The 23347-nt window shown below is 43.4% G+C and overlaps 1 protein-coding gene across 2 annotated transcripts in view; it reads right to left on the bottom strand.

Moving 5' to 3' along the window:
- EIF4E3 (eukaryotic translation initiation factor 4E family member 3) overlaps positions 1-23347 on the bottom strand; it is a 227380-nt gene that overhangs the window by 74981 nt on the left and 129052 nt on the right. The window contains exon 7 of one of the 2 annotated variants that reach the window (XM_086697604.1): positions 12165-12309. In XM_086697604.1, coding sequence (XP_086553730.1) covers positions 12200-12309 — 110 coding nt within the window. In that variant the 3' untranslated portion in view covers positions 12165-12199. Of the gene's footprint in view, positions 1-12164; positions 12310-23347 lie in introns of those variants that run through there. The other variant, XM_086697605.1, reaches the window with a different exon arrangement.

Raw genomic sequence — 23347 nt, 5'->3', positions numbered from 1 at the left:
GAGGTCTGGACAAATGTATGATGACATGTATCCACCACTATAGATAGAGTCATACACAATATTTCACCACCCCAAGCATCCTCTGTGCTCTATTTATCCTTCTCTCTGCCACCCCTGGCAACCACTATTCTTTTTCCTGTCTCTACAATTTCGCCTTTTGCAGAATGTCTTTCACCCCGTGATATGCCCTTAAGGTTCCTCCATGTTTTGTTTTGTTTTTTTTCTGATTTGACAGCTCACTTCCTCTTCTTTTAAGTAATCTCTACGCCCAATGTGGGGCTCGAACCCATGGCCCCAAGATCAAGAGTCACACACACACAAGATCAAGAGTCACCCAGGTGCCCCTACAGCTCACTTTTTCTTAGTGCTGAACGATACTCCATTGTCTAGATGTACCACAGTTGTTATTTATCTGTCCCCATACTGAAGGATATCTTAGTTGCTTCCTACTTTTGGCAATCGTGAAGAAAGCTGCTATAAACATTTGTGTGCAGGGCTTTCTGTGGACATAAGTTTTCAACTCCCTTGGGTAAACACCAAGCAGGGCCACGGCAAGATAGTATGGAAAGAGTATGTTTAGTTTTAATTTTTTTTAATGTTTATTTATTTTTGAGAGAGAGCACGCAAACGGGGAGGGGCTGAGAGAGGGAGAGACAGACATGGAATCCAAAGCAGGCTCCAAGCTCTGAGCTGTCAGCACAGAGCCCAACACGGGGCTCAAACTCGCAAACCTCGAAATCATGACCTGAGCCAAAGTTGGACGCTTCATCGCCTGGGCCACTCAGGTGCCCCGAGTATGTTTAGTTTTATAAGAAACCATTAAACTGTCTTCCAAAGTGGCTGTAACTATTAGGCCTTCCCACCAGCAATGAATAAGAGTTTTTTTTAAATGCCATTTCTGACGTATTCATCCTAACACTCTCCCCGACGTGAGACTGAGGACCTTTTACAGGGCAAAATGGAAATTCAAGAGAAACGTTCCATCCTCTTTAAATCTCTTCTCAGCCCCCCGACACACGGTGCATGGTCAGGCTCCTTGGGATTTTCCCACTCTGAAAGAGAAGCTGTTTAGTGAGCCAGGCTCTGTGACCACCCATGATCTGAATTACGCACAGGTGTTCAAAAACACAGAGGGATCCAGCATAATTAAGAGTATTAAGCAATCATCTCAGCCCAAGGAGGCAGTTGAAGAAAAGAAGAACAGAGTTTGGGCAGCACTTTGGGAAATAAATTCCACAGCCTTTCACCAAGTTGAAATCTTGGCTTTGGACACACATAAAAATGAGCCTGGCCTGATCTGAGCTCCCAGTGGACATCTGCCAGATCACAAAAATTGACCCAATTGGCCTGCCTTACCACAGAGAAGGCCGCTGCTCGAAGAGCAGTTGGTACTGCTGATAAGAGCCAACATGGACGGACAGGACAGCAGACAGGAAAGTGGCAGACGACGGTCGGCGCAATCCAGGGTGGGAGTCTGCTTTCAAGAGATCATTTCGTCAATGCGTTTTTAAAAAATAACATCATAGCGGCCTTCGATCTGATTTCCTTCTTTTACAGCCTTCGATCACTCTTCGTTTATGTCCTACAAACCGCAGCTAATTATTCCTTTGTTTTGTCTCATGTCACCTTGGTACTGTTGTAGAGTAGTAAGACACCTGCTCAACGCTGCCCAGGAAGGAATGTCTTTGAGGGAGAACGGCTTTAGAAACCCCTTTGCAACAAAGAAGGCAGTGTCAATGTTTTCCCACAAGATTTCAGGAACCTAGAAAAAGATGCTCTGTTACAAGTATTACTTCTCTTTAAATAAACCATTACCAAGTATAACTTTGTTATGAGAAACTCAAAAAAACATTTTTTTAATTAAAGCCATTGTTTAATAGTAACACTGACTCTAATGGTCCCCGTTTAACACACGCCCGCCTCTAAAAAGAGCATTGTCCAAACATTCCCCTTTGTTATATTTTACCTCTACTCTTTAGGGAAACCCAATCTACCTTTAGACTCATTTTGTTTAACATCTCTGGTCACTTACGCTGTTTATTGAGTATGTGATGTGCCTAATAAAACGTCAGCACAAATATCCAAGTTGTCTAGGAGGAAAGAAAAAGTTTTTCCAACCTTCCCTGGCCAGTCTAGGTAAACATTTCTATGACCCAAGTCACTTAGCCACGCTGACACAAATGCCTTCTATCTTTCCCCTCAAATTACAAAAGATTATCATTTTACTCAGCAATAAGCCTGACTAAATCGAAACTCTGTACATCAGAATTAAATATGTTCTAGCTACTCAAAATGAACAGTGTATTATTTATCACTAATATTTAATGACAAAAAAACTGATAACTCTCTCTGGTTCTACCACTGATCACTGATTTCATCTAGTCGCGCATCATCGATTCCTTTGGTCATTAGCATAATCACAGAGCATCAACTCCGGCTTATGCAGCAAGTTTGATAACAGAGCTGAAAGTAGACACACACTATTTTAAAAACATGTTCCGATTTTCATCTGAGTATATCTTTATTTATATGGCTTTCTTACCATAAAGATGCCAGTCCTTTAAAATATGCAGAAATCACTTTCTACACTGAAGAACAAGGTGCTATATCATAACAAGGATACAGAAGTATAAAGCGCCTGTTAATTAAACATCGCTTTTTAACTTGCTACCCTGCATATGTAACTGTTAAGTTCTAAGCCAAGTCTTTAAATAAGAATGAGAAAATGGCTAGGCTCCTTCAGATGAATGCCTCGCCTGGTTTTTTTTTTTTTTTTTTTCTCCTTAAATGTAAGAGATCAACCACTTGATACATTTTTTTTTTAATCAAATTCCCTGGTATTGATTTTAAACCCTCCCCCCCCAAAAAAAAATAAAAAATAAAAAACAGTCATAAATGAACGAATTATGAAGTCTGAGTCAGGACTGATAGTTTCACATTAATCCTAAATTTCAACATGTAATACTGCAGAATGCGGCTGGGATCCAAATGTAAAGAACTCGTCTCGAATAATATTCAGCACTTCAAAAGGCTCAAATGGGAGAATGAATAAACTACAGCTACATGTATCCACACGGATGAATTTCACCAACTCTACTGAACAATAACAAAAAAGCAAGTTACTAAAGCACACACACAGCAGAACCCCTCAAGATAAATCTTGAACATGAACAAGAAAACTCTATATTTGGGGGAATAGATGCATATGTATTAAAGACATAAAGAAATCCAGGGGATGAAAACCAGCCAGCTGAGAGCAGAGGTCACCTCCAGGCAACAAGGACGGAGGTAGGATTAGGGCAGATATGCCAAGAGCCTCTTCAACCTGGTTGAGAAATGTGTTCTTTCTGAGCATGAGCCGCAGGTACATGGGTGCTCACTGACTTATCCTTTAAATTATACCTTTTTGGTGTCGTGTATTTCATAATAAAAATGGAAAGATGTAAGCGCACAGTTTTAAGACAAAGAGCTTTGTAAATATCTGCCAGATTTCTCTCATCAGAAGTTATTCTCAACTCAAAGATCAAAGTGCTTGAGGCCATCACATTGCATTTTATTCTACAATCGGGCACTTGTTAGAACATTAAATGCTGCATCCCGATACAAAACCCATTTTCGGTATTTTCCAAAGTGCCTTACTGCTTCCCTCAAGAATTGTTCTACCTTGGTACTCTGCTATGGCAAAGTCATCTCTGACACAGAGATGATCTTTCCACTCAAAGTGACTGCCCCGCTTCCTAACAGAAACAAAAACGAATACAGACATCTGACCTCTCTTGAAGTATCTTTTGAATTTTGAGTTGATGTGAATATATGCACAGGAAGAACAAGCTGGAAACACACCTTGTGTATGATCTGGGGACAAAAGGGTATAAGAGAAGGGTAAATTTTTGCCAGATGGGGAATATATTGCCCCTCACATCCCATCCCCCACCCCCTTCCTGGAATATTTAAACCTTGTGTAGCAGTTGCCATAAGACAGCGAGAGACAAACAGGAGAAGCCCCCCAGTCAGTGGCAAGGACGATGGCTTGCTCCTACAGGTATAAGAATTTGTTGTAAGCTTACCAAAGTTACGACTGTGCATTTACTGTCAACATGCATCATACTGCACAAAAGCCATTATTTAGAAAATAACACGAGCATATTTAAGCGGTTGAACCCTTCCTAAACCCAGAGAGGCATGCACAACAGCAGGTCTGCAACAACATGCCTGACGAAGGCCATAAAGGAAAATCCGAAACTGAACCGTTTTCTATTTCCGCACACTAGCTTCTCTAAAATGGTGTACAGTCACACAAAACAGCGATACTCTCTAGAGCCGCCCCATGCCCATCCTCTCAAGGTCCAGCTAGCTTCTCTCCAGATAATTAAATGCAGCAGAGTCTGTATTAGAAAATTTCTACCAGGCATCACTAAAAAGGGTCTGTCACTGATTCCCTAATGATAAATCAGTTAATTATTTAACCTTTCTTAATGAAATGATTAACATCCTTTCCACAAACAAGGCGGAGTTAACATCACGCTGAAGAGCTCATCGACCAGTGACAGTGGTGATACCACTACGTGTATCCTTCTACGGCACCTTCTATTTTTTCTATCAGTTCCATTTTTTTTTTATCTTTTATAGAAACCCTTTATTCAAGGGGAGAGACAGCTAGTTGAAAAACTTGACCCACCAGAGGTGTTTTTTTTTTTTTAAGTACTTCAGGATTAAACAGAAATAAAAGAACTTTGTACAACAGCTATATTCCAAGTGCCACCTGAACCTAGAGCGAAAGCAACTGTCAAGTTCTAAACATAAAAACAGTTGCCACCTTTTTGGTATCTACTAAAATCAAGCTATACCCAAAGTCAAACACAATCTTTTTGTATTTTTTTTTTATTATCTTTAAATTTAGGTGAGGGCATTTCAGATAAACACTCTACTGGGTAACTTCAAAAGGCACCGTTACTAATACAGACAAAACAAAAAAAAAAATGTCTGGACAATTTTTATTTAAATAACTCTTTTGATCTTAGTGGTTAGATCTTTAGCTGAAGCCCTGAATATTTAAACAATCTATCTTAGCATTTTATCTTCCTTCATCTCATAATCTCGTAGGACGCACTCTTCTTAGGATTCTGCTAGATTTGCGTGGCATCGCTGGATGACGTACTTCCATCAATATTCCTGCAGACCCCATCACGTACAATGAGAAAGGATGTCCCAAGATGGCTGGGGAAATCAAAACACTTGTGCCAACACGGTTACTCTAATGAGGAAACAGTTTGGGTTTTAAAATTAAGATGAAATACACACAAGAAAAAAACTTCAGAAAGCCATCTGACACTCATTGGTAGCTACAACATGACGGGCCATTGGAAACATGGATGCGAAAAAGGCATAACGCAAAAGGAAATGGCGGGTCCTCGGTGAAAACCACCGACGTTCCAGGTCGTTCCTACCACTTTGTGGAACTCTGGTGCTCTTGTTCTGCCTCTGTTCCCCTAAGCATCTATGTTGGTTTTGGTGTTTGACTCTGAAAAAGGGAGCCTCTTACACCCCTCAGGTTTCGTGGGGTTCAAACAGTTAAGGTAAAGCCTTCAGAAGAATTGTAGGCTTTCGTCCCCAGAGGAGACCAGTTCTCCAACTTTGGTGGGTATGAGACTCACGTGGGGAGCTGTTTAAAAACGCAAACCCTGGTCCCACCCCAGATACGGCACATCCAGGAACAGTGCAGCTACATCTCGGTCTGCAACTCAAGCTCCACTGAGATTCCAATGTTCGTACATACTTAAAGAACACCAGTTTTGATTCTTAATCGAAATCCAAACACATTAAAAGTAATATAGGCCTCACAATGAAACAAAAATTTAATCAGTAAAATCCAAATGGAGATAAAGACTTCAGTTCCAGAATCTCTAGCAGCATAAATCACTCGGTCCACGGGTCTCCGGTTTGTGGCCTTCAGAATTACCAGGGGAAGTTCGTTTCAAGTGCATTCTCACATCAGTCAGCACAAATTCCAATACGAGAAGCTCTATTTTAATAAATGCTCCGACACACATACAAACACACACAATGACCTGGAGGCAGGTCCCTTTGAGACGTGATGAATTAGGACCAAATGCAACTTCCTCCCACTTCACACATGAGCATCTGTGTTCCATCCCTGTGCTCACCTGTCCCCAGGAGAGGAGGCTGCCAACACCTCTGATCAGGCATCACCAACTCAGGGAGGCTCTGGGACAATCAAAACACATGCCACATCCTCCCTCCCCCCACCCCACCCCCAAAGAACTGTAGTCAGTGTCCTGATAACAACAAGAACATCTTAAAGGATCTGAGTAATAACACAGCACCTGTGCCATTCGATCATGGAGGTCAAAGAACATACCTTAAAATACTACCCCTAATTCACAGGCAGGAAACCTGGAGCAGAGAAAATCACATTATGACTCAAATGCAGAGCTGGAAGGGGAGAAAAAGAAACCTCAGGAATTCAGTTTTTGAGTCTGATGCTAGAAATATTATTCCCTGTCTTGGTAAATAAAGCTGATCAGTATATTAGCTAAAATCAGGTAATCTAGCAAAATACAGATGTCCACCTGACTTACAACTAATCAATAAATATGAATCCAAATATAAAAATCAGGAGAAAAATCTGTCCTGTCCTAAGTAAATCTATTCTATTTAATTAATTTAAACAGAAACCTAATAATGCCAGGCTTATACCCATTCCCCCCCCCCTCAGTAAATTGTCCCATAACACACTAAGCGCTGATATCTACACACTGGTGAAATAAAAGAGAATGACATAAATTGTCTAGTCAGTGATCCCTCCATTTCAGCTGCTTGTCTGAATTAGCAGCAGTTGGAGGAAATATACCCATCAGAGTGCTCCTAAGGAGAGAGAACTAAATAGTACACAGAACAGTTGAACACAATTTTGTATGTATTCATGTTCCTTTTAAAAAAAAAAAAAAACTCTTTTATTAAAAATGTGATTTGGAAAGAAAGCGCAATTAGCTTCACACAGGCACTGCCGAGATGTTCGCGAACACACCAGACATATGTAAATATTTCGTGATATCAGTTCCATTTGAGTAGACCTGTCAAGATATTTACAGGGCTTGACAGTACTTCTGTCTTTAATTAAATTTTTGCCTAGATACTTTAATGTAATTTAAATAGATTATTAGTTGTCAGGATCTAATATAAATTTTGTTTACGATTTAGTTACTTTAAGTACTCAGATTGAAGAAACTAATTTAACCCCATGACTGAGCAGCTTTAAGCATCAAGAGAAGGCCACTAAAAAGTCCCCACTGCCCTTTGCACTTTCCCAGTAATCTTGAACTACTACAATTTAATTGCAAATATCAAGGCACTAAAGTGAGCCCCCTCCCCCACTTTTTGAAAACAACACAGCTCAGCTCATGGAGAGTCCTAAGGAAAAACCCATCCACAATGCTCAGGTACCAGGAGTCTTTCTGTCAGGCAGTGTGCGCTCTCCCAGGGGCTGGCTAGGTAGGAAATGTTTTTCTCACTTTAAATCCCATAAAATAACTCCCAAACAAACACCTGTTGTGCACAAGGAAGGGCATGTATTAAAAACTGACATCAGGGGATTTCAAAAAGAAAAACAAGCCTTGCAGAGACATCCACGGCTAATTTGGTCAATAGATCTCCTGACTGGGTAAAACAGCGCAAGGCAGAGGATACAGCTTTTGGCACAACCTTCTTCTAAATGGGAGCTGGCTTCTAACTACAACCCGAAAAATGCCTTAGCACAAACTGACTGTAATTAATAAGAATAATTTATTAAGGAAACAAAGAACACTGTCTAATTGTCTTTCCCGGCTGCCATGTACTTCACCCCACTGTACTTCCTCTTTCCAGAATACCAGCCTCATAGCCATAACTGCAAGAACATTATCTATAGGATGAAAAACCAAAACACGTCTTGAAATCAAACACTCCTTACAACATTTATTTTTAGCTTTGGCGACACAAGCCAAATCTGCTTAATTTCCATTAACCACATCGTCGCATGCACATGGAAATAAACTATGTAGGTCCCGGGGTGGGGACAACAACCGTCATGCATAAGATATCCCATAGTTGGCCAGGTTTTCCCATTTCGGGAATTCACCTCATCTCATGGCCTGCCGATGTTCCAGCTTTTGGCACCTCGAACCTTAATTCATCCGGGTACCATGGAAGAGAAATCTTTTTAAAAATCAGTTTAAGATGGCTCCTTGGATAGCACGCGTATGGCCAAGTGGACTAGGGACCAGTGTAACCAGTCACAAGAAAGATCATTTACAAAATACACGGGCCCAAATGCAAACTTACTTGGCTTGCTGGCTTGATTCAGAAATTCAGTGTTTGATCACCTGGTGGGATTACTACCATCAACTGAAGAAAAAAAAAAAAAAAATCCCCTGCAAATAGTAAAAGTATATGTTGGCTCATGTCTATTCAACAGATGCCTCTCATAAGGTTATTTTCTTTAGAAAACAAACCTCTACTTGCTTGAGACCTTTACACACTTGAGGTCCAAATAACAGAAAAAAAAAAAAAAAAAAAGCTGGCTTAGCAAAAATGGCATTTACTATGACTGAATTCTATAAAAGGAGTATGACACCTAACAGGATAAGAAAGGAAAAGAAAAAGCCCTTAGCAAAAACATTTTTTTGCAAAACAAAAATACCACCTGTGCAAATCTAGCTAGGCTCTCAAACCCTTTCTCAGCCACAGAGAAGCAGCTCATGCTCAAAGCCTTGAAGTTGCAATTAAATTGTAGTAATTTAAGATTATCAGGAGAGCAAAGGGCAGTGGGAGCTCTTTGGAGGGCTTCCCTCCCCTCTTAATGCTCTTCAGTCAGGGGTTAAATGAGTTTCTTTAATGTAAGTACCTTAAAGTAACTGAATCATAAACAAAATTTATACTGTTTTCTGACAGCCTGCAATCTATTTAAATTTTATTAACGTGTGCCTAAAATTATTTTTAAAAGACAGGACTCCTGCAATGCCCTGTAAATATTCTTGGCATACCCTCTGAAATGTAATCGGTAGGGTAACAACTAACATTGTCTGAATACACATACTTCTTTCTGATGCGGAGTCTTACAAGATAACATTTCAAAACTGAGTTGGAGTCTTAAGTAAAACAAGAAAACTAAACCAACAGCACAAAAGATTGGCTGCAAAGAGGAAGCTGGGTTCAAAAGAAGTTGTCACATCTGCTATATTCACCCTTCTCTTAATGTTGGCATTGGACATGCTGTGGCATAAATATATTGGTTTAGGAAATATCACAATTCTTCTGTTAATTTAAACAATTGCTGAAAACAGACGTATCCCTCAACACAGCCTCAGAACACAAATTTTAGGCCAGGGTAGAGTCTTAAGAAAAGCAAGGAACAACTTAGTAACAGAAAACCATACCTAGGCTCAATATTAACCCAGTTAACTTTTGTTATTGTTGGTACAAATGATTTAACTAGAAAATATTTACAGCTTCTTAAAAAACATTACATATTGCACAGAATTGCCTAATAGCATCTATGTGTATGTTTAACCCACATTGTGTAATTACACAATAAAAGCTATATCCAATAAAAGCTACACACTTTGAAACATGTTGGGCACTATGGTTATGAAACTGACATAAAAAAACATAAAGTGTTTACTGTGTGATCGACATATTAATTAAAAATGCAATCCTTAAATGACAATCATTTTTATTCTTCTTTATGTGTTCACTTGTCCTATTTCCCACTTTGTTCTACTTAATTAAAAATGACATTTAATTTGGGGATAGTTTATAGCAAAAAAAAAAAAAAAAGGTTATAGTTTTTACTCCAGCATTTAAATATAAATACAAAATCTTACAGACAACTCCAGCAATATGACCCCCTTAATTTGAGACAGTTAATTTCAATAGTTGATGATGCTTTCATTATACTTTGATAAACTTGTAAAAACAAAATGCTAAAGTAATTGCTGTTACTACTCCCTTTAAAAATGTAAAGCAGTTAAATTTTCCTAGACAACAAGCAAGGACAAGTTACAGAGAACTTGAATAAAAGTAGCAACGTGGTCATGTTGAATGTCAATCTAAAAAAAGAGGTTATGTCTAATCTGGAGAATGCTCCCTCTCGCCTTTTTAAATTCCAAGAGTGGGCTGACACAAAACTTCATCACCAGGGATTTTTCTTTTTTTTCTTTTTCTTTCTTTCTTTCTTTTTTTTTTTTTTTTTTTTTTTTTTTTTGAGCTTCACATCAGATTTAAACCATCACATACAAAACCTTGGCTTTCCTGACCAGGCAGATCTTCTAAACTTGATGTGAGAAAATGTTACCTAACTCTAGTGTAGGAGTCTAATGTTGGTAAAAAGAATTCCACTGCACAGTTCTGGGTAGCAAGGCAGCTTCTGGAAGACTTAATATTCATTTCATACCTTTCTGCGTGCATGTTGTTCACAAACAAGACTGTATTAGAAAAATAACTTATTTAGCAACTCCACATCCATAAAGAACTCAAAAGCTGTTAGTGTTTCCTTCCAAGTGAGCCTTAGCTCGCACAACAAAGATCAGCATTTGCAATGGTCCATTTCTGCATTAGTGAATATATAGCTTTGCTGCTTGATCGAATAGTCCAGGGTTCTCCATGTAGAGCTCCTGACAACAACCCAGCAGCAGGTCTGTTTGATCTCTCCTGCTTCCTTAATTTGGGTTGTCAAGGTTCAGCAGTTGGAGGCTGTTTACTTTACTTTTCCAAAAAAAAAAAAAAAAAAAAAAAAACCTGATTGCTTTCTCTCTCTCTCATACAATGACTAATCCAAAGTCTAAGGGGGGAAAAATGCAGCCAGTGGTAAGATGCTAAACCTTTTTTTTTCCCTCTGCAGTGAGAATTTAACTGACATCTTTTGAGTGGTAATAGTTGAGTTCTTTTTTATATTTTTAATGTTCTTTAATGAGGAGATGTTTCAAGTAGAAAAGTCAGAAAGAAAGAAAAAACCCATTCCAAATCTCTGAAACTGTAAGCCCAATTTTCTTTTCCTGGAGAAAAGAGATGGGTATTTCCACTTTGAGAATCAAAACTCCAGTGGAATTCTAAAAAAGATTTGATACATTTCTCTCTGGAACTAAAAATAACAGCAACTCCTGTCTCAATTATGCAGGCTAACCCCACTCAGAAAACACCTGAACTCTTACCATTTCTCTTCAAATTCTAGTTAAGACATCTCCCCCCAAACTGACTATCACTATGGAAAAACGAAGGGAAGGAGATAGAAGGTAAAATTTTTGCAAGGAATCTTCAAGATATTTTCAGCGGTAGAAAAAGCCCTTAAATATCCTTCAGGTTTTTTTCAATTCAGCTATTGTGCAAGTCCTAAATCCTACGGACAACCAAAGGTAAAGGGTACATGGTTTCAAGGTACAGACTCCTTCCAAAAGGAATACAGAATGCCCTTCCAGCATTCCTGTTTTAAAAAGCAGTAACAAAAAAGGAAATCCGAACTTAGAAAATACCTGTGACCGGACAGGAGAGCAACACGAGCCCCTTCTAAGTGGGCTGGAGACGCTTAAATGCAACCAAATGAAATGTTTACATTAATTTCATTATTCTGCCCAAGCCTCACTGATGAGGGCTGGGGGTGGGGGGGGGGGAGGGCAGGAGGGGGTAGGCGGGGTGTTGGGAAGAGGAAGAAATAAGTTTCATTTCGGGTTTTCTGGTCGAGCAAAAGGAAAATGAATTAAAACGAATGCGTAGGATGAGCCCAGGCTAAATCAATACACTTTGTAATCAGCCCAGCAAGGGTATTTGGACACAATGACTTGGAAATAATTAATAGTTATAAGAGGGGAGTGGGGTGAGAAGAGGGGGGCGAGAGATGTCACCATATTTTATCGGAGCACTTTACACTACACGCTAAACTTTGATCTTCAGAATCTCGGATTTAGGAAAGGGGGGGGGGGGAAGGAGAAAGTCCAGTGTTTCGAAGCACCTACCAGCTTGAGGATGGGCACATTCCAGGCTCCGGGCGCCTTATCCCTGCGCTCGCGCCGCCCATGCTGGCGCTTTGGGCACAGAGAGCCCCCGGGGGCTCCAGGGTATCTTTTGCCCCCGCCCGCGTCCTCGCCCCGGCGCCCGCGGCCGCCTCGACTTACCGGCAGAGTCCGGGGAGGGAGTGGGAGCGCCGCCTTCACGCCCGCGGAGGAGGCGCCGGCAGCACCATGGTCCCCGGCGCCGCTGCCGCTGCCCCTTGCCCGCTTGCTCTCCGTGCGCTCTCTTCCTCTTGCAAACTTTCGGGTTCTGCGGTCGACAAGAAACCGGGGCGACCCTCAGCAAGTCCTCCTGGCTCAGGTTGGGGGAAACTGAGGGGGGTGGGATAAGTGATGAGGCTGGGGGACCAAGACAGAGAGGACGGCGGGATAGGAGGACCCAGGAGTGCGGGTGGACAGAAGGGAGGATGTGGCTCAGGGAATCCCTGCAAGGATCCCGAGACCGGGAAATCGGCCCGAGCCGAAGTCTCAGCACCTTCCCCAGGATCTTACAAAGTTGCAACAACAAAAAAGGAAGGGGGAGGAAGGGGGGAAGGGGGTGGGAAAGGGATACGATCGCAGGCGCAAGGTTTGAAGTTACAACTGTTTATTTAGTCCTTATTCTCACAGGGGCGGGAGCTGCGCGGGAAAGGGGGGGGGGGGTGCTGCAGGCTGCGATTTCGAAGCAAACACTGGGGAGGGGGCATACGACTTTGTTTCTGGGCGCGGAGCTCCCCGGCGCCCGCGTGTGTCACCGTCAGTCTCCGGGGACCGAGGCGGAGCTCACAACAGGTGGGGAGGGGGACTCGCCGAGGGCCAAAAAGGAGAAGGAATCAAAGTTTCCGAGCTGCGGTATCTGGGGAGGAGGGGGGCGGGAGGCGGGGGCGAGAGGAGGCGGAGGCAGCGAATGACCGCGACCCCGAGGCAACTGGCAAACTCTCCGCTCCCCGGCGCCACCGCCGCCGTCCCCACCCAAAGCGCACGCAGTCCCGGCTACCGACTCGGCCGAGTCCTCTCAGCGGGACGGCGATGGAGCGCAGGGAGCTCGGGAGGAAGGCGGAGTGCGGGCGAGGGATGGAGAGCCATCGGCTGCCGGGACCGGGCCAGAGGGACCCGGCGACTCCCGCGCGTCTCAGGACAGATCCAGGCTTGGGAAACCCCCCGGTACCCCAAGCTTCAAAGGAGAGTAAACCCCGAAAGTGTTTGTGGTGGAAGGGAGGAGACCCGATGCGGCGACTCCCCGCAGCGCACCCCGTTCCCATCCCACCCGCGGAGCTGGCCACGGCTGTCGCGGGCCTGTCCGCGGCGAGGCTGGGTTCTCGGGGTCGAGGGCGTGTGAGGGTGCGTGTCTAGGTGGGGGTGCGCGAATGTGTGTCCGAGTTTTCTGTGCTCCGGGGGATGGCGGCGGAGTGTCCCCGCCGTCACGTTCGGGGCCAGGCGCGTGTGGCACCGAGGATGGCCCCAGGAGCGGGCCCCAGGGTGAGGGCATCCCGTCATTACAATCCAGGGGCACCGAGGGGGCACACACTGGCGGAGAGCGAAGGGAAAAAGTTTGCTCCAAGTCCAAACTTCGGGCTCCAAAGGCTCCCGGCGCGCGCCCCCTCCCACCACAGACTCGACCCCGGCCTCGCGCCCGCCTCGCTACTCGATTGGCATCCCGACGCCCGACATCGAAAGTTGCGCCAGGCGGCCTGGGCTTATTGATTTCTCTCCCGCAGCGATCGCCCAGAGCGCAAAGCCAGGCGCGAAGGGGACGAGGGGAAGAAGATCTCGCCTCCCCGCCGCTGCCGCCGCCCCCCACCCTCATTTGACTTATGGAAATGGACCCAAGCTTGCGGGCGCCGCCGCCGAAGGCCCCCGCCCCCAACCCCCGCGCCGGCCGGTAAACCCTCCCCCCCCCCCCCCCCGCCACCGGAGAGCCTGGGCCCCGGCCCCGGGGGAGAGAGAGGCTGAGAGGGGAGGGCTGGGGGGAGATGCACGTGGAGCCTGGAGGTGGAAAGTAGTTTTTTTTTCCTTTTTTTCTTTTTCTTTTCTTTTCTTTTCTTTTTTTTTTTTTTTTGTGCTGGTTGTTGTTGTTGTTTAAAGTGGCGGAAACAAGGCAGGAGGCAGCTTGGGAAAAAGTGGAGCAGAAATGGAAAAATACAAACTCACCCGCTGCAAATGGTCTCTCGGTGCAAACTAAGGTGTTTTCGGGCCTTTCCCCGCGCGCGCCCACTCCCGCCCGCGCGCGCACCCCCGCGCACACACTCACTCGCGCACACACGCGCGCACACACGCACTCCCGGACGAGGGCCGGGCCGCCGCGAGTACAGCATGCAACCGCCACACAATAAATAACAATAGATTCCTCCGCTCCGGACTAGCTTCCCGGAGCCCAGCCAGCGCCAGTGGCGGCGGCGGCAGAGGCGCGGGGAGCGCCGGCCCGGGGGCGCTCCCCAGCCCGCCTCCCGGCCTCCTGCCAGGGCCCCCTTTCCGCCTCACGCGACCCCAAGGCCCCCCGGCACCCCCAGAGCGCGAGCCGCCGCCGCCCCCTCTCCTGGCCACACGGGCGCTGGCGCCCACCCTGCTCCTCCCAACCCCCCCCTGCCTCCCGGAACAAATAAATAAATAAGGCGCGCGAGAGAGGCCAACACGTCGCGGAGGGAGATGTTGTTATTTTTTGCTGTTGTGCGTCCCTGACGTCACATCCACCTGCTGGGTAAACAACAAGGCTCGCAGCAAAAAAAAAAAAAAAAAATCGCAATTGGCAAAGAAGGGGGGAGGGGGGCACGGCCGGGGGGGGGCGGGGGGGCGAGTTCCGGGGAGATGAGAGTAAAGGGCGTCCGGGCTGGATGGGGAAGAGCAGAGGGAAGCAGAACCCCACAGACCAGAGAGAGAGGAAGGGAACGCCAGAGCAGTCCCTGGCCAAAGAGGGATCTGGCAAGAAAGACCTGGAAAAATAAGGGGCATGGGGGAGGGGAGGATCCCTCGCAAGATGGGGACTTGGGGGGCCCATTCAGACACCAGAAAAAAACGAGAGGGAGAGTGTTAACAAGTAGGGACGAAGATAGGAATGCGATGGCTATTTGCTTGGTTTCTGAGCTAAAAATATAGAAGGAAGGAGAGAGGGTAGGCAAGGATGTGAGTTTCCTCCAGTTAAAAGTGAAAGTGTTTTGCCATCAGTGACAGTTGAAGGAGGGGGAGGTGGGGGTGGTGTTTTCAGCCCCCTTTCTCCTTCTCTCCCGTCCTCCCTCGGTCTCTCCTCTTTCTTTCTGCACTTTGTCCAATGAAAGAAGGCGAGTTCGGGAGGTGAAAGTTCAACAGAAGGACAAACCCCTGTTTGCAGGGAAACAGAAACCCGCCAGCGAGGGGGTTTTCCCCCTGTATTCCTGAATCAGGAGAGTGTAATGTGGGAGAGCTTTCCCCCTCTTCCTTGTCAGACTCACTGCTGGAATGTGTAGTTTGATCCACTTTGGGGGAAAGTGGCTGCTGCATCAGGAGCTGTGCTCTTGCCACGGTTTCTCTTAGGAAAACGCCCAGGGGCTAGCATGTCAATCAGTTGTTTAACACAAATTACCTGCTCTCCCAGAGATCAGTCACATGCAGAAAGCTCTGTCCAATTCTTTGAAAAGGTGAGATTTTTTTTTCTTTTTTTCTTTTTGCTGTTTTGAAGTTTGGTGGAATTTAGAAATTTTAAGGAGTAAATTAGAAGCCTGAATGAAATGTTTTGAAATATACATATACATGTATAAAACAAAAGACACTGGTATTTCTTTCGTTTTTATCAACACAAATTGAGAAGGAAGACTTTTTGTTTCCAAAATGTGACTTAGAAAGATAGAGGGTTCCATGGCTTGTTGTTGTTAACAGAAATAATTTTTTTCAGGCCCATCACCCCAGATGCTGCCAAACTCCTAAGCCAGCATTTCCAGCTACTGGCTGGCTGGTGTAACAGGCCAACTCTTAATGAGAATGTATGGAAAGCCACTCCTGTGGATTCCTACAAAGTACTTGGGGGGGCAGGGGGTGGAGACAAGTACTGTTCATTCCTTGAGACCAGCACAATTGTAGATTATCAACATCCTGAGAAGGTTATTAGAAGTTCTTATGTATAATGTCTTTTTACAAATATTGTTAAACATTCATTTACAGAAGAATTTTAAATCTCTATTGCAGTAACAGTGTAAGACTACCACTGTAAAATTGTATCTGTTTTGCAAATAAAAAAATAACAAAGCCATTTACTAGTGTTACAGAATAAAGCCAAAGAAAGGAAGACTGTACTAAGGTAATTCCAGCATAGAATTCATGTTGAACGCATGCTGTGCAAGATTCTATGCTATCCAGACAAGACCATCCATTGGATCTTTTAGACTAGAATACAGATAAAGAAAATGCATTTTAGTTTGTATAGAACTTCCTGGCTTTCTAGAGACTAGGGTTCCTGTTATCTTTGATTCAAGACATTAAGATATTAATGACATACCTTCTATATTCTAGACCATAGAGTAGGCGGTGATGGCTACAAGAATAAATAAAATCCCTGTCCTGTGAGGAACTCACAGCCTAAAGCTTTCAGTAATAATATCTAATAATTATTGAATGTTTACTATGACCTAGGCATTGATAAAAAGCTTTATGTCAAGTCAATTCATAGTTAGAACAGTCCTTTAACATCACTGGAAATTCCTGTGCTGAATTCACATGGAATTAAATGGAAATCTACAAAGCAGCCAGTCTGGGGGGGGGGGGTGTTTTCCATTTTTAAAATGTTTATGCCAGATATGTGTATGGTATGTGTTGGGTTGCAGAATTATAACTCAGGAGAATAGCAATTTATTTAAATGTGACAAATTTATTCATCGTCTGTAAAGAACAATTCATGTTCCAATACCGTTTTCCAGATTGGATGGTGAGTTTTTAAAAAATTATTGGTATTGCCATACTAAAACGATCTTTAGGTTCCTGCTGATCTTATTCTGCATTTTAACTGCCTTAAATTCTACATTCAGTTGAAAGAGGGGGCCAAAGTCAGACTGACAACAAGTTTTGCAGACAAAAGGAAATCCTGGTTGTAAATCCCATGATATATTGTACTCAATTTTGTATATAATACTGTCTAATGTGCCACCTTATTAAAGAACTCCATATCCATTTGGCTTACATTAGGGGGAAACTTAACTGCAGCTTAACATATTGTTCATTTTCAACACTGTCACGTTACATTCATAGGGAGCACATTTTAATTTCTTTATCTGTAATCAACTGGAAGTTTCTTTTTGTTAAATTAAAGCAAGAAGGGCTTTTAAATAAAGGGCATGGGGGTAGGACGCCACCTTTTGGTGGTAAAACAAATAGAAATCCCCTTTTCAACAGATGTTCCTGACATAATTGTATTTTAATTACACCAATGCAAAGGTGCTTGTCCCCGTTTGATTCTGTTTGAAGTAACAGGAAAAAAAAAAAAAAAAAAAAAAACTGTGAAAGGAAAATTGGGAAACTATCCTGAACTGCCACCAAAATTTCCTCAAAGGTATCAGAACATGTTAGGGCCCTGTCACATACAATTGCCTATACATCAGACACCAACTTTGTTCTGCAAGTACTTTGTTGATAAATGTATGCACATTTGGGGTAACAGAAACTGGGGTGGACATTTACCACTTAACAAGATACCTGAATGCTTTTATAATTTTAGAGTTAACCGGAAACTTTATATTCACCTAATTCAGTGTTACTTTATAGTTACCACCTTCCTAATATTTTGCCATATCTGCATAACATGATAGTTACTGAATAATTTATGTAGTACACTCATTGGACTACAGCTAATATGGCAAGTGTATTAAATATCTTCTTTACATCAACCTACTTTTTCTATTACTACTTTAAATGGGAAATCACTATTGCATTCCGTGAATTAAAAACAAACACGATGAAAACAAAGTCGTCAATTCCTTTGTTAGAAAGGGAGAGTGGCAAAAAAAAATTACAAATTACAACTAACTTTTTTTTAAAAGGGAGAGTTGTAAATGCTGCAAATGTTAATAACGTGAGTGTCAGCAGAGAATTTTTACTCTTTGTTTTTTTGCTTTTTGGAAAAGCTGGAAGGATTGAAATTTTGAAATTGATAGCAGAGGGAGTATAGCTGTATGCGATACAATGTTACCTGTCGCCCTCCTAGTGGCAAGTCGAGTCTCATACTAACCAAGTACAGTATTTCAAATTAGAGATTGGTTAGTAGCTGGACAAGGATTAGAGTCCAGGTGTCCTGGCTCGATACCTCTATTTCCCATCTTACAGTTTGCACTTCACAACAGGGGCAGGAGTGCCAGCACTCCCCAGACATTATGCAACCCGCCTGGCTTCTACACACCCCTTCACAAATGGGAGAAACTGAGGCTGTGGAGGGTGGAGAGCAAGTTCAACCATCTACTCACTTGTCTCCCCTCAGGAGTGGCAGGCATCCAGGTGGGGGGTAAACACGGGGAAGAAAGGAGGGGAGGGTTGGCAAGAGAGATGGAGAGTAGGGGGAAGGGAGAGGTTAGTGAAAGCATTCAGACTTTTTTTTTTTTAATTTTTTTTTCAACGTTATTTATTTTTGGGACAGAGAGAGACAGAGCATGAACGGGGGAGGGGCAGAGAGAGAGGGAGACACAGAATCGGAAACAGGCTCCAGGCTCTGAGCCATCAGCCCAGAGCCCTACGCGGGGCTCGAACTCACGGACCGCGAGATCGTGACCTGGCTGAAGTTGGACGCTTAACCGACTGCGCCACCCAGGCGCCCCAAGCATTCAGACTCTTAAATGAACGTTTACACTCCAAGTTTCCTTTCTGGAAGAGAAATATGGCAAATGAAAATGGTACGTATGGTGTGTTTCACAGTAAGAGGCAAGAGAACGGTGTCCTCTGTTTTGATGTCACTGTATGTCCACATCAGAAATCAACACAGGATCTCTTGTTTTAAAGTATACAATCTTACCAGGCACTCTGAGACCAACCACACTGAATAAGTGAGTGGCTTGAAAAGCTAGTCAAGGAATGGTGGAAGAACCCTGTTTCAAAGAGGTTTCCCTGGGGTGCCTGGGTGGCTCTGTGGGTTAAGCGTCCAACTTCAGCTCTGGTCGTGATCTGATGGTATGTGAGTTGGAGCCCCGCGTCAGGCTCTGTGCTGACAGCTCAGAGCCTAAAGCCTGCTTCAGATTCTGTGTGTGTGTGTATCTCTCTCTCTGCCCCTCCACCCACTTGCACTGTCTCTCTCTTTCTCTCCCCTCCTTCACTCATGCTCTGTCTCTCTCAAAAATAAACGTTGAATGTTTATTTATTTAATAAATAAATATTTAGTATTTATTATATATATAATATATATAATTTATTTATTTAATAAATAAATATTTATTAATAAACATTTAATTTTTTATTTAAACAAAAATGTTGAAAAAAAATAATAAAAGGGGTCTCCCCAAGACAAAATTTGTTTAGAGGCTCAGCATCACTAGAGACAACAGCGCATTTTCTGAGGTTTTAATCGCAGAAAGGGGACTTAATTACACAGATTGCATTTCCTGCTTTTAAGGGCACAGTTCTATAAACATAAATAAACATGGCCTGAAAATATGTTTAGGTTTTTCTAAATTGGTCCTGGCGAAAAGAGGTTGCTGTTAACTGTAACATATGGGATAGCTCCTTGCCCTATAGGTGCCAATGGATTGTAGTCCCTAGAAACGACAAGATACAATAAACTATTTGGCCGAGTACCTCTACTCCAGAAAGCTATTCTAATCCCCTAACCCCAGGACATTCACATTGCAACACATTGGTAATTTCAAAATACATAAAGGGAGTATGAGTGTCTCAATCCTACCTTACCACAGGTACCAGAACAATCTACAGCCTTGCCATGGAAGATGAGATGTCATCAGGAATAGGAGCACCACCTGACAGCATATCAGAAATGCAGAATCCCAGCCCCCTCGTGATGCCTACTGGATGAGTAGCTGCATTTTAACAATACTGCCCAGCTGAGTCTCACACATACGCAAGTTTGAGAAACACACATCTGTGGTGCACGTAGCCCCTGAGACAACAGGCACCATCTCAATCTTTACAGCCTTAGACTCCTCAACAGATAGTTTTGTAAGTTGGCCAGCATCCCTGGTTTGCTACACCGGTGTCTTTCGTAAACTTTGTTGATTCCTGGTTTTTCAACCCCTTGCAACGTTAAGCCACTAAATCGCATATGTAAACCATGATTAATTCCTTTGAAATTAACAGCAAGGTGAGTTCTCTCTCCTATTACCCCAAAGGGACTGCTAATTGCCCTCCAATTGTTCACCTTTGTACTGTTTGATGAGTGCTCAGAGAAAGATGGACGATATTCCCCCCACCAGGCCAGAAACAAATGCCAGACAGGCTTGGAGAAGGCTGAACACGTGCTATGACTACACCTTGTTAGTAGAAGGGCTTTGCTTTCTTTGTTTTGTTTTCTTTTTTATGGAAGGGATGACGCCTCCATAATTATAGGTGTTGCTGTTTAAAACCCAGAACGTTTTCCAAACCACTGAGCCACACCTCCAGCAGCCCATGAACCGTCTTGGTTGGATTCTCTTTCCAGTTCTCTGCACAGTTCATAAAGACATATCCAAGCAGCACTAGATTTACATTAAGTATAATGAGAAGAAGGAGGAGCCCATCCAAGTATGGTTGCTTCTTGAATAAACATGAAGGAACCACAGATAAACCTCACAGCCGATGGTTAATTTGTATTTGAAGTTCTCAAAAAGACTATAGTCACTTCACCTTCCTCAAGAGACAAAAGGTTACTTTTGTAACCCCCCCAAAAATAATTAAAACTATTGTAATACTATCCTAAGGCAGTATAATTAAGTCTCTGAGTGAGTAATTGTGTACCTGAATTCAAAATAAGATTTCACATGTAAAGCAAAGTTCTGATTCTAATCTTTGAGAAGTATCTTGGCTTATATTTAGAATCCACAAGTGCCAGCTCAGCGTTACAATAGGCATTGTTCCGTAGGACTGGAGACAAACTCTGTTTGTGTAAGAAGGGAAGTGAGGCACGTCTGCCCACCTTCAGGAACAGGGAGGTTGTGTGTTCCAAACTGTAGCTTTCAGATGGGGCTGAAGGATATTAAGCATGGGGCTATGCTGACATGTTTGTTATGCCAAGCTTGGGGTCAGCTTTTTTCTTCCAGTAATATTTATAAAATATTCCTTCCTCCCACCCCCCAGGATGTTCTGAGCCACTGTTAACATAAAAAAAAGCCATACAAAGATTAAAAATCTGATACCCCCAAGAGTAGGATGAATCCTATGGTAATGGGTTGGAGTTGAAGGTATCCATACAGACAGTAGATATATGTATGTATGTATATATATATTTTTCACAAATACATAAGTACATCTGTGTGAGTATATGCATGAGTTAGCATACCTACATGTATTTCCTAGGTCTGTCCATTGAGAGGTGCTAGAGGCAGTGACACCCCACTAGCAATGAGCACACTTAGCATCCAGACCTTGGTTTCTAAATACCTTTCTCCAATAAAAGAAACAAGGATCCTTGGAGAACTAGTTAATTCTTGAGGTGAGGTATAGAAAATACAAGATAAGCCTGGGGCATCTTCTGGTACCAGAAAGTGCTAAAGGTAGTGCTTTTTAAAAAAAGAAGGCTGGGTGAGATGTGGAGAGACTTACTGAAAAGGCACAGGAACCAACCTGAAAGAGCCCCCAATGCCTTAAGTTCAGACATTTTAAGCAAGAAAAGAAACAACAATATTACTGGATTGTAACCTAAAGAATGAAATAAATACACGTAAGCCCATGCTGATAATATATACACATACTTACATGTATACACACTCACATACATATATTCATACATACATAGGGAACCGACAACCCTTCCTTAAAGAAGATTGGTGGGGCCCAGCAATTGGTGTTTTCACAAGTTTCAACAGGTGATACTGATGCCCCAGCCCCCCCGAATTCAGATAGGCAACTTAAATTGAAATGGTTTGTGTGGAATTAGGAAGGCAACTTAGAGCACACAGGCCTCCACAAAAAGGGGTGCCCGGGTGGCTCAGTTGGTTAAGCTTCTGACTCTTGATTTGGGCTCAGGTCATGAGGTCACGGTTCATGGGTTTAAGTGTCCTGTTGGGCTGTGCACTGGCAGCAGAGCCTGATTCAGATATTCCCTCTCTGCCCCTCCCCTGCTCACACTCTCTCTGTCGCTCTCAAAATAAGTAACAAAGAAAGGAGGTGGGGGTGGGGCAAATGCTGACTGTTATCACCAAATAAGCGAACTCAGGGCGGGAAGAGTTTTTGAATTTTCAAGAGAGGCAAGAAATCGAGATTTTTCATCCAAAGAGTCTTCATTTTTAAACCTCTAGGCTGGAGCACGTGGGTGACTTTGTTGGTTGAGCATTTGACTTCGGCTTGGGCCGTGATCTCACGGTTCCTGAGTTCGAGCCCCCCATCAGCTCACTGGTGTCAGCACAGAGACCACTTAGGATCATTTGTCCCCCTCTCTCTCTCTCTGCCCCTCCCCCACTCATGCTCGCTCTCGCTCTCTCTCTTTCTCTTAAAAATAGATAAGCATTAAAAACTCTAGGTAGGCTGATCATAACAGAGCAGCAGGGACATCTAAGTGACAGTCAGACCCTGTGCAACTCCTGTCTTTGGGGAAACTGAGTCACCATGTCAGTTCAGAATGACAGGGTTTGTTTCTTAAGTGACCAAGGTAACAACCAACCAAAAGAGAGAAAGGGAAACTTGGAGAGAACTTTGACTCATTCTTAAACTCCTTCCCAAGCTTTCACGAGTCGCCCCAAACGTCTTGGTAAGGAAAGCTGGTCTGCGTTCTGAATTGTTCCTACATTCTGAATCATTTGTCAGCAGACTCCCAATTTCAAAATATCAGTCATAACGTCATTATTTAAAAGGTACTGTTTTTAGCAGGATTCTTTGTTCCTCCCCAGAAGAGGGAGGTCCAAAGTTTTACTAGGGTATTTTATTCAAGGAGTCCGGCGCCAGGGCGACCTCCTTATAATAACCATTATTATTCCTCTCCATCTGGGCTGGCATGAAGAAAGCCATGGCAGACCAGTTGGCTTTTGTCTTTTCTTTCCCTTACCCAGCCTTGCTCCTCCTAGCAGGTGAGAGCCATACACGTTAAAGTCTCTTCCCTCAGGGGAAGACATATAGTAAGTACAAACAAGGTGATGAGATGACAAACTTAAAAGCAGCATAAAAGGCAGAGGAGTGAGAGGGGGCATCTGGACAGCCCATAGAGAATAGAGTGGCTTGCAGAT

Source organism: Puma concolor, chromosome A2 (assembly GCF_028749965.1).
Source record: "Puma concolor isolate L17-30 chromosome A2, mPumCon1.1.hap2, whole genome shotgun sequence".
Lineage (NCBI taxonomy): Eukaryota > Metazoa > Chordata > Mammalia > Carnivora > Felidae > Puma > Puma concolor.
This window is presented reverse-complemented; position numbering and strand designations above follow the sequence as displayed.